This window comes from Argopecten irradians, chromosome 13, assembly GCF_041381155.1.
Source record: "Argopecten irradians isolate NY chromosome 13, Ai_NY, whole genome shotgun sequence".
In the NCBI taxonomy this organism is placed as follows: Eukaryota; Metazoa; Mollusca; class Bivalvia; order Pectinida; family Pectinidae; genus Argopecten; species Argopecten irradians.
The window spans coordinates 5,296,029-5,310,082 of record NC_091146.1 but is presented as its reverse complement, the minus strand read 5'-3'; the positions used below and the strand labels follow the sequence as shown (position 1 = coordinate 5,310,082).

The following is a 14,054-nucleotide window of genomic DNA, read 5'->3' as shown; positions in this document are numbered from 1 at the left end:
GACCTATATCCAAGGGCACTGGGGCTCACAATCCTAAAAATCTTCAAATGACTTATGGTAGAGTTCTGAAATGGCAAAGACCTGAAATTAGACTAGTGGCACGTTGAAACAAAGCGCGACCAAGCTTGTTAATGTGAATGACCTTGACCAGAATACCTTGCTTTTAGGTGAAAAGCCCGTCAAATTATCCTGGTGACAATATCTAGTTTTTATTGTTTTCGTGTTAAATGTCATTCTCTATGTAATCTTCAATTTTGGAGGAAAGAAAGATAATAATAATCAAATAACAAGTGGGGCGTCAATCCGTAATGTTTGGTTTGGTTTTTAACTTATTTTCGATCTATTAACAGCCAGGATTATGTAAGGACGTGTCAACATTGATGTTTGAGGAAAACCCGAGAACCCGGGGAAAACCACCGACCAGAGTTCAATATACATAGCAACTGACCCACATGGGATTCGAACTCGCGACCCAGAGGTGGATGGATTGTGTTGTGGTAATATGTGAGGACATCTTAATCACTAGGACATCACAGCCTCCATTCGTAATGGGAATCCCTGATAAAAACTTATTGTCGATATCCATCCAATACGGAAGGAAAGAAAGACAATACACTAGGCTCTTGCCGTCCTTCATATATAAGAAGAACGGCAAGAACCGCGAAAGCGCTAGGGCGATACAAAAATTGTTTTATTGTATTTTTTATATTTGGAAACCATATCACATGGACATTTTACTTTTTTTACGTATATATATACCTTTATTAGCGTTCTCTTATTCGTCGGAAGAACACAGACATGTGATCTAGTATATGTATCGCATGGGTAGCCATGTGAATCAATCTCATACGGCATGAATGTATTGCCTTGGATAAACAAGTACTTCACCTGTAGACATAAGATGAAATATCGATAGGACATATGTGCAGAAAATGTAAAATATTTTTCTAAGATTTTAATTATTCAAAAATTTGTTTATGTACAAATTAAATAAAACTCCTCCGAGCCATCACGGGTATGTTACTGCGACCACGTGACATTATAGATGATATATGTAAGTTCTGCATTAATAAAACAGGTAGGTTCTGGACTAGGTATATCAGTGATGAATACCAAAACACGTTACCTTTTCGGAGTGATTCTATGCATGTTTGGAATAGGATTTCTGTGTATCCGACATGCTAAATATCAATTTAATGTTCACGATATTGAATTTAAAATCACGTATAATCGGAAAAATCCAGAGTTGTTACCAAAGGAACTGGAGTCCTGTCCATTGCGGAATGTATCTATCATGAAAAAGAAAGAAAAATTCATACATGTAGGACTTCTAAGCTACCCTGGATCGGGAAATACCTGGACACGCCATATGATACAACAACTGACAGGTACGAAACATCTTTTAGAAACGAATTTAATGTTTTTAAAGTATAGAGCACCATTCGAAGAATCTGTGTATTTAATATTTTATTTTACGACGCGGTCACGTATTTGCCTGTCATTGGGCGTTGTCATTGGCTGGTGAACGAAATAACATCTTTTAATATGAATAGAATATGAAAAGAATTTAACGAAACATGCACTTTATAGCCGTTCAAATCTTGTAAAATTTTTCCGCTTCCATCTTATTCGAAGGGGGTGTACATTTAATTCTTTTTAATCGTTGAAAGCGTCATTCACGAGATAGAGAAAACCATGTTTTACTTTTTTATATTCATGACGATGACGGACTTGATTTGATTGATATTAACGACTCGGGGTTTATCAGGTAAAATGAATAAATTTTCCCTCACTTATGACTCTATAGAATAGATATGAATAAGGATAGCCGATGTGACCAGATTGTTGTTATAAATTCACAGACTTACAATGTGTTCTAGATTACAAACTTAATTTATTATCTTTTTTTTCAGGCTATTGTACTGGGACTGTTTATTGTGATAGGTTTTTAGCCAAAAAAGGATTCCCCGGAGAATGTGTTTTTCCTAGTACAAAAGCAAAAGGCTGTATAATATATAAAAGTCACTATAACGTGAAGGATAAGCTCAGAGGATTCCAAAAGGCCATAATACTGATACGAAATCCATTCGATGCTCTTAAAGCTTTTTTTAACTGGCATACTGGAAAACAGTCTCAATATTCAGTGAATGCAGCAGTCCTTCAAAAAAATAATAAGACAAGAATTATTAAAGATCGATTCCATGCCTTAGTGGACCCATCGAAATTCAACTCAACTGGTAAGATACGTTTAATATAATTAAAAATGTTTGGAATGATGACTTTACTTGTTCATTTAGTTTCATTGATAGCTACATATGTACTCTTTGTTTGAGATAATTCAACATTTTATTTTAGCGTGTTTGTTGTCTGAACATGTAAACAATCCTCAACGTATCGCAATAAAACAACATCTGATCTAAAGAAAGGGCAGATATTAAAAGTGTTCAAAGAAAACCTTGGAAGGACTGTAGCTGTTAGTACGCAAACTGTAACGACGTGGATACAAAATCAGTAAAACACGATTATAAAGAATATATTTACCTACGAAATCACTTCGTTATAAGCAACGTTCACTTACATTAGATATTTTTTAATCCACGAAAATTACTACGATATAACCATGAATTAGTTGTAAATATTTTCGTTATAAACGTGTAAATATGTTCGTTATAAACGTGTGTCAAGCAACTTCATTGACAAATGTTAAAGGGGTCTGACATCAGGTAATATTTATATAAGTCTCCTACATAGATCGCTTGCGATGTTATTTAAACAAAAAAGGATTGTTTTTTCTGAAACCAAGGCACAACAATGACATTGTCATATGGACGTTATACTACACAAGTGGAAAGACCGACAACGCTGACTGTTGTATTGTATTACCGTTCAAGGATGATACCTTTATAATTTATGTACTTCATATCATATTTTTTTATGAAAGCCAGATAACTAAAACACAATATGGTATCATTCGAAATATATTGATTTATATGTCTAAATACAAAATTAAAAGTAGACTTTGTCTTAATATACAAAAGAGAGGAAACGTATTACAAACAATATACATGGTAATGTCAAATAAATCTTCAAATCCGTGTCATATCGAATTTCAAATTGTAAATATTGAAATAAATTAAATAATCATTTGACTGTAATTTATATTTAGTTTCCATTTTGTTTATGATCGAGACATCTTTACTTTTCTATTAAAACCTTGATAACATGGAGAATTTACATATGAGTAACAAGGGCGTAGCCATTCGTGCCCTTTGGTGCGAAGCACTTCTAAGGTAACACACACTTTAGAATGTAAGATAACCCAACCTTCATCATTTTGACCTACATACAGAAAACATCAGTTTTTTGACGATCATTTTGCGATTCATGTTAAAAAATAACTATGAATATGATTCTGTGAAGTAAGCTCAATCTATTACCAAGCAGTTTAAAACGCACTTGTATTTTTTTTCGGCAGAAGTTCTTTGTTATAGCTATAATTTGCAAACGTTCGAGTGATTAGTACCAGCTCCAAGCGTAATAAGCTGACCAAAAACGGAATAACTGTTACAAAATTCTTTCTGCTCATATTTTATAATTTGTGTTTCCTTTTTTAGAATAGTTAATGACAAATAAAACATCTGGCTGGCCCTTTAAGGCGTTGCCCTCATTATATTACTTCAGTCAATATATATATGCATAAATAACGAAATGGATCTCATCAATACTTTCTGTCTATCGGTCATGTTACACGCTCTGGTACACACTGTGATTTTTCAATAAATACAGAGTAGTCGTGATCAATGCTATGGTATGGAAATAATCAAATATCGTTAAACTAAGTGGATAGGGATAACTAATGCAAAATTAATAGGCAAATTTATAAAGATTTCGAAATGTTTTCCAAAAAAACCTTAGAAACCTACATTGAGGGATGAATTTTAAAGTTTTAAAAATTGGTTTTCCTGACCCAATAACAAACCACTAGTTTGTTGATTGCAAAGGTATCATTGTAACAAAGATGTATTTGTTGGCTTGAGGGCGTGTGTTAAGTACTGTTACCAGTAAATGTTTTGTCGTAATATTTTCACCCTATTTCCATTAAGAATTGTGATCATTATCCACGAAATGTATCCCATTGTTATATCTGAAGAAATAAAAAATATTTGAAGAACTCAAACAGAACTCGTGTGTAACACTGTAGAGCTTACTAAACCAGCTGAGCGATGAGGTCTATAGCACTAAACACGTGAGAACTACGAATACGTGTCTTATACTGTTCGTATACATTATGTCAAAGATCTGTTCATCTTTTGTAAATAATTTTTTCAGCCTGGTCCGCACATGTAAAACGGGAAAGTACTGTGTGGAGGGATTCCTACTTAACATGGCTGAACGTATTTCAAAACCGTTCCTTGGTGGTACGTTATAAGGATCTTAGAGAAAACCTCATCCCAACACTGAGGAAGATCAGCAAATTCCTTAATGTCCAGTCGACAGAAATGGATTATATCTGTACAGATGTCAACAAAGAGGGACAACATCACCGGAAACAAACCTATTCACTAGAGACGGCGGACATATTTACAGATCAACAAATTGATATGGTGAACAGTGCCATCATGACTGTCATGAACGCAACGAAGAACCGGTATAGTTTAAAGGATTTTATTTTTGTTAATCCAAAATAGTAGGTCAAATGTTAAGTTGAAATAATATCGCAAAAACTTAATATTCCAAAATAAATTGATGTTTTACCCAATCAATTGGAATGTTAATAAATGCAAGTTACTGATTAAGTTCTCTTGAGGAAATACCAACTTTATCATATTCCCAAATATTTCCGTTGATACCAGATTTATCCCCACCTTCTGAACTATTCAATTGAAATAACTGTTTCCTGCCGTCGTCCTAATTACCGCTCCGCTTTACTTTCCTCTCTCTACGGTTGATGGTAAAACAACGAAATTAGTCGTCACGTTTAACATTACGCAGGAAACAATGCATTCGTTTGGTATTGTAACCTTATCTTAGGCCATCGGTATATATATTTTTGAAGTTATTTTTTATTTTAAGAGACTTTCATATTTGTTGTGGAAAGACATACGTTTTTGATATGTTGATTATACCAAAATGGATTGTTGCATAGGAGTATCTTGGATGAATCTAATGTGTGCCTCCATGTTTCATCTTTCTAAAATAAATTGAAACATTCATTTATCTATTTTTTTTTTACATTTTCCACAATTAGAGTATGATAACCTTTCAGTATATTTGTTTAAATTGTACATTCAACTTGCCTCTGAATATTCCTCTAACCCTTAAAGCTGTTACATTATATTTATTATTTTCAAATCACCTTCATTGCATCTTGTGACACCTGAAAGTCTGGCATAAAATCTTATTTACTTTACTTATTTGAAAAAAAATATTGACGTAGGCTGATAGCCTCTATGTCCATACCATAAGATATTACAAATATTATATAATGTAAAATGTACAGTATAATTGAGATTAAAAAAGGTATCATTTATTATCATATGTGTTGTCATTTAGATGAATGTCCAGCAGGATTTCAAACTCTTAATTGTTTCTGCATTCAAGACCGAATCTTGCAAACCGCTCGAGATATTAATTACACTAAAATGAACAAGTTTTTCCTAAGTTCTGGCAACGCTGTTTGTACAACTTGAAATCATGTGCCTATGTTCTTGCATTGGTATCGTAGACAGATAAGTTGAAGGTGACGTTTTCATCAAACTTTAATTAAAATCCTCCTAGTGCGCTTGTGTTCAATTGTTGGTAACTTTATTTTGTTAGACGTTCTTCTCATGAGAGATATTTGAATCCGTTTAGTTGCGTAGTAGCTCTTCGCTATAATTCTCTAACAACTGAATATCCTTAAGTTTGTATGGATTCAAAGCACTGACTGCATATCCGAAATGCTTAAAGGTCCTTTAAGATCAGTTGCTGTAAAGTAGAGGTTAAAACCTTTCTGGACCATCAATAATCGCAGATGCATCGACTACCAACTGAGAAAGAAGAACTTCTTTGTTGTTAATAATAATATCCCTAACTTCTGAATTATTTCTTAATATGATACGTAACAGGTTAGCACACAGAATCCATGAAAAAAGTTCAGGAATATTCATCAAATGACTCTAATAATCTCATTATGAAGGTTTATGAATCCATGAAACATTCATGATTTGTCATGATCAATGTGTTAAGAATTATCCATGAAGTTTTATACGTGACTGATATTCTGAATGTTTCATTCATTTTTAGGAATTTTAATGAATATTAATTATGCATAAAACTTGGTGACTGGTTCTGGACAAACTACTTCATTTACTCACTTTGATGAATCTTAATGAATATACAGTTAATTCATATGACTTATCACATAATCACATGAGTCACATGACTTTTGTATTTACTGCTAAAACAGTCCCGATCCAAAATGGTTGCTGTATCTGGTGGCGTGTGGGAAACATTATTCATCTTGAAATGGAAGTTTTGGCACATTAGTGAACGGAATATTCAATTCCTGAATTTCTTTAAGCACAGATGAACACTTTCAGTGGGTTTTAATTTATTCGCAGGTTGTTTTCAAGATGATATTGTTTGTGATTAACTCGTGAATTATCACAAATAAATATTTATCTTATCTGACATCTTTTAAAAGTTTTGAATAAAGAATTAATCACACAGGAAATGAATACACATTACAGTCACAACAAAATTGCCCGAAATGAAATGGATTGTATGAAATACGGATATGTTAAGGACGTAGTGCAAAATTATTTCCGAAAACGTGATGGGACCTTCTTATGTCATCATATTTTTGAAATGGTACAGTTAGTTAAAGGTCACAGACTGACCGAATTTCTCATTCTATGGAACTGCTCTCGTGAAATCTGTCGAACATTTAAATGCATATATAATGGTTTATAATGGTCTGATGTCTCTCAAGCATGTCGTCTATGAATTGATTAAAGATGCCCCACCGCGACAAATGGTATTTTTTCACTATCAAAAACAGGAGAAGACGATTTAGGATTTTTCTTCAGTTACAAAAGTTACTTACTTTACACCATTACCAACATTGAAAAGTTTGAGCTTTTTATTTTCCTTCAAGTTAAAAATATGAAAAATTAATTAATTGCATTCCGAAAAAATTCTGTTGCACTATATCCTGTATGGAATGAAGTACTGATTTCGCATGTACCAACGGCAAAATAAATTATTTTATATTATTTTTTGTGTTAATTAGACATATATACACACGATAATACACCAATTATTGTTCAAATAATGAATATCATTTATGCTATGTCGGCGGTGGAGCATCTTTAACTGAAAATAAATAACGTCTTAGGTGATGAACCGGAACGAGCAACAACTTTTATAAAATATAGTGTAGATTGTATATTGACATGCCTTTCAACACAACCAAACTGTAAATTACAGATGAACAGATGACGCAAAAATCATCTGACACCAGAGGTTAGTAGGATATGTAACAGTTAATTGAGATCACTGCCCGAGGTATGGGACAGGACATACTTGATATGAGCGATCAGTTTGATGTCATACTTAGTAATTTGGCTAAAAAATGGGAAAACTCGTGCATTTTAATGATACAAACACGAAACTTACCATGCAAGTATTTATGACTATTTAAAAGAGAATAAGGGCGGGAGCCATCGCAAGTGCCGCGGTGGCCGAGTGGTCAAGATGTCCCAATATATTACCACAAGCCCTCCACCTCTGGGATGTGGGTTCCAACCCAATATGGGGTAGTTGCCAGGTACTGGTTGGTAGTTTTTCTCTGGGTACTCCGGTTTTCCTCCACCAACAAACCAGGCACGTCGAACGTTGAAGTAATAAAACGAAAGGGAGCCTTCGCAAAAACAGCCTACGTACAGTATATTTCAATATGGTCGCTATTTTCGTGGTGAAATTAAGAAAACTAATGAAATAACAAGTTGCACATTTTGATAAAAACATGAAACATGGCATGTGAGTAGCCAAGACAACTAAAATTTAAAACTGGAAGCTATTGGAAAGGAGTATCTTCTTCCGATATGTTTCAAGATGGCTGCCAGTAACTAAATAACACACTGCACGTGTTGATAAAAACATGAAAAGTATGTGAGTTGCCAAGACAATCAGATTAATATTGAAACCAGGAGCAAATTTAGGTCATTTCATAATATTTTTACTGTCTGATGTTACAGACAATCGGAATTGGGCAACAGCCAACATGCCTATACACGCCCTCTCCTTACATATAACCAGTACATGCAAATAAATATATTTACATATATTTACATAAATAATGTCAATTGCTATTTTATGTAATGATGACGATAACCTAAACATCAAGCTAGATATTGGTAAACATCATATACAAAATGTCTCAAAGTTTACATCATTACAAATAGAAAAAAAAAGATTTTGCAAGATAGTCAACACAATTAAGCGACCACCATTTTATCTGAAAAATTTGATGGTTCTAACGGATAACATTGTAGGTAATGCACAGGACGGTTCGTTTCACTCGGTCATAATAGACGGGAAGAAGCTTGTTTTTAGCAGCAGAAACATTAAGTAATCTGTTATGTCGAAAATTGTAATTATCACTTATATTTAAAGAGGGCTGGAGTAATTCATAAATATGAAAATGACATTTTTTATTAAATATATTTAAAAAGTTATATTTAGACGTAGATGTCTTCGTTTGATAAGTGGTACCAGCCAGATTCCCTATAAATTATAGCGTGACTTGTTCCCCTTCTTAAACCAGTGATAATGTGTGCTGCTTCCAGCTGAATTGACCTCAAAATATCACACTCAATTTGACCATGCTATATTAGAATACTCGAGAATTGGTCGAATAAAGGACGTATAGATTTTCGACCAAGTTTGAATCTCAGTATTTTTAGTATGTTTATTCTTTTGCATCCTTTCTCATAGATATACATATATGTAATGTATATGGGTAGACCAATTTGCCATTGAATTGAAATAAACTCCTATTTGCTTATGACTGGTATTATCATTATATTTCGTATTGTTGAAAAATTAATCAGGAATTGATATTAGGGAGTCAACTCTCATTGAGAAAAGAAGAGATACAGTTTAATCAGGATTAAAAAGTATGTCTCATTTTTTTTCTCATATCGTTTTTTTTTTTCTCATATCGTTGTTAGGAATTTCGGCAGATTCCTGTCTATTGCCTTCAATGAGACTTATTAAGGAAGTATCGTCAGCAATTAATTTAACATTAGAAGAAATATCATCACCAATATCATTAATATAGAATAGAATGATATATGGTCCCAGGACAGATCCCTGTGGTATCCCCGCCTGTATGGATTTAATAGTAGATTTGAATCCGTCGCAGACCACTCTGTGTCTCCTTATCTTTAAATAAGATGAATATCTTACCATTGATTCGATCAAACGCTTTGCTTATATCACAAAATATCATTATCGCTTCTTTACTATTATCCAAATGTGTCACAATTGTGTTATGTATAGCTAATAGTTAATAGGTTGTTAAATCTTTAGGTTAAAATCCTGGTTGATGCTTGGAAATTATGTTATGTCTGGAAAGATAGTTTTAAAGATTTTTAAAGACATTTTTTCCAAACTTTTGCTCAAAATAGGAGTCACAGAAATAGGTTTATAATTAGAAGGATCATTTCGTAAACCTTTACCTTTCTATTGGTGTAACATTAGCATTTCCCGACACATAAGGAAACATACCAGATGACATAGAATTATTAAATATTACATGAAGAGGTTTTATTTATAATTGACTGAGAGACACCCTTTATGGATTCAGGAGGAATACTATCAGGGCCTGAAGGTTTATTGGTGTTGAGAAGATGAAGTTGATCAATTATGTCTTGTTCTGTAATGTTGAAAGTTGGAAATGTATACTGTGACTGAGGACTGTCAACATACCTATTAGAAACAGATATAGATGTAAAATATTCATTGAATGATTCAGCTTTATCGATAGGATGTAGTTTTAGATCACAATCAATAATCAGGGGAGCGTCGGTTTCATTTTTGTTATTAAGATTCATAAGTTACCTGTTTTCGCCACCATTTATCAGGCGGTATAGATTTATCAGTTAAAGAGGACTGAAGTTTATATATATATTTTTCTTTTGCATCACGGATTGAAGAACTAACCTGATTCCAAATGGTTCTAAAGTTGGTCCATGTGGCAAGAGTGATATTTTATTTGAATGTCGAATGTTGACTATTTCTTCTACGCATCATCACTCGTATATCGTTTGTCATCCAAGTTTTATCATTGGGTCTGATAGTTACTGTTTCATGGAGTACAGATAGGTCAATAGCTGCTAGGATTTTATCAGTTGTAATATAATTCATATTATTAATACTTCCTTGTAGTTCGACAGCCCAATCAAAAAACGAAGATATTCATTTGTCCTGTCATAGTCTGCGTTATCAAAGTATATGAGAGTCTTTTTGTATGCATGTTTTTTAAATGATTTAAAATTTATATCGGAACTTATAGGAAAGTTGTCGTTGCAGGATGGAGTTTGCACAGTGGTATTAGTTGTTAAGTTAGTATTACAGTATAACTTGTCTAAACCGAACCCGGTATAAACCTGAAACTTGTCTATACCGATTAATTTGTTTGGTCCCGGCAAATGTCTTACAATAGTACCCAGAACCTGCATAATCCGGAACCTGTCTACTCTGAAAACCAGAACTGTCTAGGTAATGTTACTATACCTTTCTTTGTAAAATTAACTTGGGCAAACCGTCAGCAATGTTTTCACAACATGGGACTGACCATGAGGCGCCTAAGGAGATTTACCTGTATCAGTATACTAAGGGCTAGATAGTGACAACTTTTCACTTTTCATTCGACGGTTTTGTTACATGTACATCGTATTTGTGATTACTTTTCACGGTCATTTCTAACAATGAAACATACACATAACTTCTGAGAGTTCATTTGAATGTAGCACATCGAGAGAAACGGATCGTACATGTACACCTCAGAAACCAAGAAAACATAGGATGGAATTCTGTGTTCTACCATGTACATATGTGAGAATAAATTTTTGTGCTTTAAGAAAAAAAATCTTCTGATGATTTCCATGTGAACATATTGTGATAAGGTTCTATCCTCTATAAACCGGACACCTGTATAAACGGAACAAATAGACTGGTCCCGTTCACATCCGGTTTAGACAAGTTATACTGTATTAGTGATAATTACATCTATTGATTTAAGGAAAACGAAGTATTCCTAGTAGATTCAGATACATTTTTTTCTAATCCGTATTTTAGTAAAAGTCTGAAGTGTGAATTAGGAGTTAGATTTAGCATATCCTGATTTATATCGATAGACTGGCTATTTCCGTGTTGACATTCCCACGCAGCCTCGCTTTCAAAATTTATTTTAAGAAATGTTACATTTACGGAAACATGCCATATCGAATGAGCAATACACGCACAAATAATCGTAAATATGAAATTCACACTGGAGGTAAACAACCAATGAGGGACAGAAACTTTTGATGACATTGGAAACTAGTTTTAGTTTGAAACGGACCCTCGCTAGTAGTAATAAGAGTTCACATTCACAGCTCTCTCTCTCTCTCACACACATTCACTTACATATATAGCTGATAGAAATGTCGGGGTATATGTTAGATGAAGTCAGTCATAATTCTATAAAATGTTTTAGATGTTCATCATTCGTATATTCGTCAATGATTGATGTATTCAAATTTTATCCGAGGCATGACCTAATTGATTCTCTTTTGCTACTCACCTATGGTGCTTTAATAACTTTGATAATGAAAATTTGTGTTGTTTTCAGGTTCGGTCGGACCGTTGATAATGAGTTCAAAGAGCAGGACACAAAACAAAGAATTAATTGTATTTGGTTAGGTTCTCATATTATCAATAAACAAAAAAATTGCACATTGCACAAAAATAGAATTAAATTTAACTCGTATTGGTAATCCAATGTAGACACAGATTAATTTCTGTAGATGGCGATCCAACATATAAAAGTCCACAATTAGAATAATATTCACAGTCACAGTTCAATTTTGATTATCCAATAATTAAAGGTGTTATAGCCGAATTTGAACTCCACAAAAATAAAAACACTCATCAACACATCTTCACACTGTAGGTAAATACATACATTTACATAACAACAAATAGCATCTCAAATTTCTCTATGACACTGCTTTAAACGATACATATCTAATGTTTTTCCATCACGTCTTGCGTAGAGTGTCGTGCTGCAAGGAGTCGCGATATGAATAGGTTTTAAAGGGACAAATATTAAATGTGAAAACATTTAATTTACTGATAGTTTGTGTGATCTCCTCAAGGCTTAATAGTTATCAAACCGAATGGGGGAATAATGTTAGTCAAGCAATTTATTCTTGGCGCGTTTCGGGTTAACATTTCCTTGTGAACACGACAACTTACCTAGAAGAAATAATAGAAACTTAAAATTTCACGAGGACCTTATCAATGTGTGGATAGACAGGTACTTAAAAGGAATGTTAAAATATCATTGTATTGTTGTTGTTGATTATCAAATATACAAAATCTTTGTAAGTGACCGAGGGAAATATTTATGTGTAGAAAGATTGATGCATGGTACGATTCAGCATGATACAGTAATTTAAACGCGTCTATCGTTTTTAAGGACATTCATTTATGCTGTCAAGACATAATGACATTTTGCTTCCCTCTTCCAAGGTGTGTCAGGCAACTGGTATATTTACTATCAGTGGTATTAAATAGACCTGGAAATTTAACCAGTCTTTTGTCTTGTGGCATGAAGATCGGGTTGAGATTGGTAGATTTAACGAATCGTGATCCGACTTGATCAAAAATGACTTGAATATAAATAAGCGCAAGCAACATTCCTATCAAATGACGGCGGGGGGGGGGGGGGGGGGGGGGGGGGGTCGTGGTAAAGAGTGGTAATATGGAAGTTATTGAATATATGATGAGTTATGTTTTAAAAGTTGTCCTTTTTAACATTTTAAACAATAACATACGATTAATTAACTTTAATTGCTTTATCTATGAAAATTAGCTTCAATTTAAATAATGTTATATTGTACCAAAACATAAATTTCCAAATGTTTTATTGTCAAAACGATGTTAATTGTCGATTTGATTAGACATCAGGCATAGCTTATCTCAGTCTTTTCCCGATATTGATGGTGTAAACATACAATATATGAAAAAAAACATATATACAAGATGAGGTTTATGACCATAAGGGATGGGAACGCTTTGATGAAGAAAGATCTAATTGTTAATCATATTTATTGTAACTTTTCATTTTCATTTTAAATGTAATAATTAAAATTGATCAAAATCAAAATTTGCGACATATATTTGGTGATATAAATTATATTTGCCACAACAGATAGAAGCTAAAATTATATCGGATACACAAAAATCCTAATCCAGATGTGGATTGAATGATTCCGACAAAATACGTTTTGGTATTATTTTAATATTGCCACCCTTAGTAACACCCGTTTTGATAATGCAGCACTAGGCGATACCAGTGAATTAACACATGTACATAAAACTTCCGATTAATACACTTATGTTTGGTTCTCTGTGAAAAAATGTTTTATATAAAATAATGAAACATCCCAAAAAACTTAATAACACTAAAACACATAGCTTACTTTCCCTTTTTAACATTTGTTGTGTTTAAAGTATCCTTAAATATGAAATGTTATCATGAATTAACAAAAATGGAATCCTTCAAATTAAACCGGTTCCTCGTTGCGTTCATGACAGTCATATTGGCACTATTTATCATATCAATTTGTTGATCTGTAAATATGTCCGCCGACTCTAGTGAATAGGTTTGTTTCCGGTGATGTTGTCCCTCTTTGTTGACATCTGTACAGATATAATCCATTTCTGTCGGCTGGACATTGAGGACTTTGTTATTCTTCCTCTATGTTGGGATGAAGTTTTCTCTCAGATCCTTATGACCA

General features: G+C 33.3%; 1 protein-coding gene across 1 annotated transcript; it reads left to right on the top strand.

The window, feature by feature from the left end:
- The first annotated feature begins 1,102 nt into the window (after positions 1–1,102).
- Positions 1,103–5,619, top strand: LOC138306646 (sialate:O-sulfotransferase 1-like). Its single transcript, XM_069247086.1, has 3 exons — positions 1,103–1,388; positions 1,914–2,237; positions 4,330–5,619. The coding sequence occupies exons 1-3, from the start codon at positions 1,106–1,108 to the stop codon at positions 4,686–4,688; spliced, it is 966 nt and encodes a 321-aa protein (XP_069103187.1). The 5' UTR covers positions 1,103–1,105; the 3' UTR covers positions 4,689–5,619.
- Positions 5,620–14,054: the final 8,435 nt, after the last annotated feature.

What these genes read in the sequence shown, in the direction of transcription:
- LOC138306646 (XM_069247086.1), top strand. Translation starts at nt 1,106, where the DNA reads ATGAATACCAAAACACGTTACCTTTTCGGAGTGATTCTATGCATGTTT. An exon ending in TATGATACAACAACTGACAG is followed by an intron (nt 1,389 to 1,913) that starts GTACGAAACATC and finishes CTTTTTTTTCAG; the next exon opens with GCTATTGTACTGGGACTGTT. An exon ending in ATCGAAATTCAACTCAACTG is followed by an intron (nt 2,238 to 4,329) that starts GTAAGATACGTT and finishes TAATTTTTTCAG; the next exon opens with CCTGGTCCGCACATGTAAAA.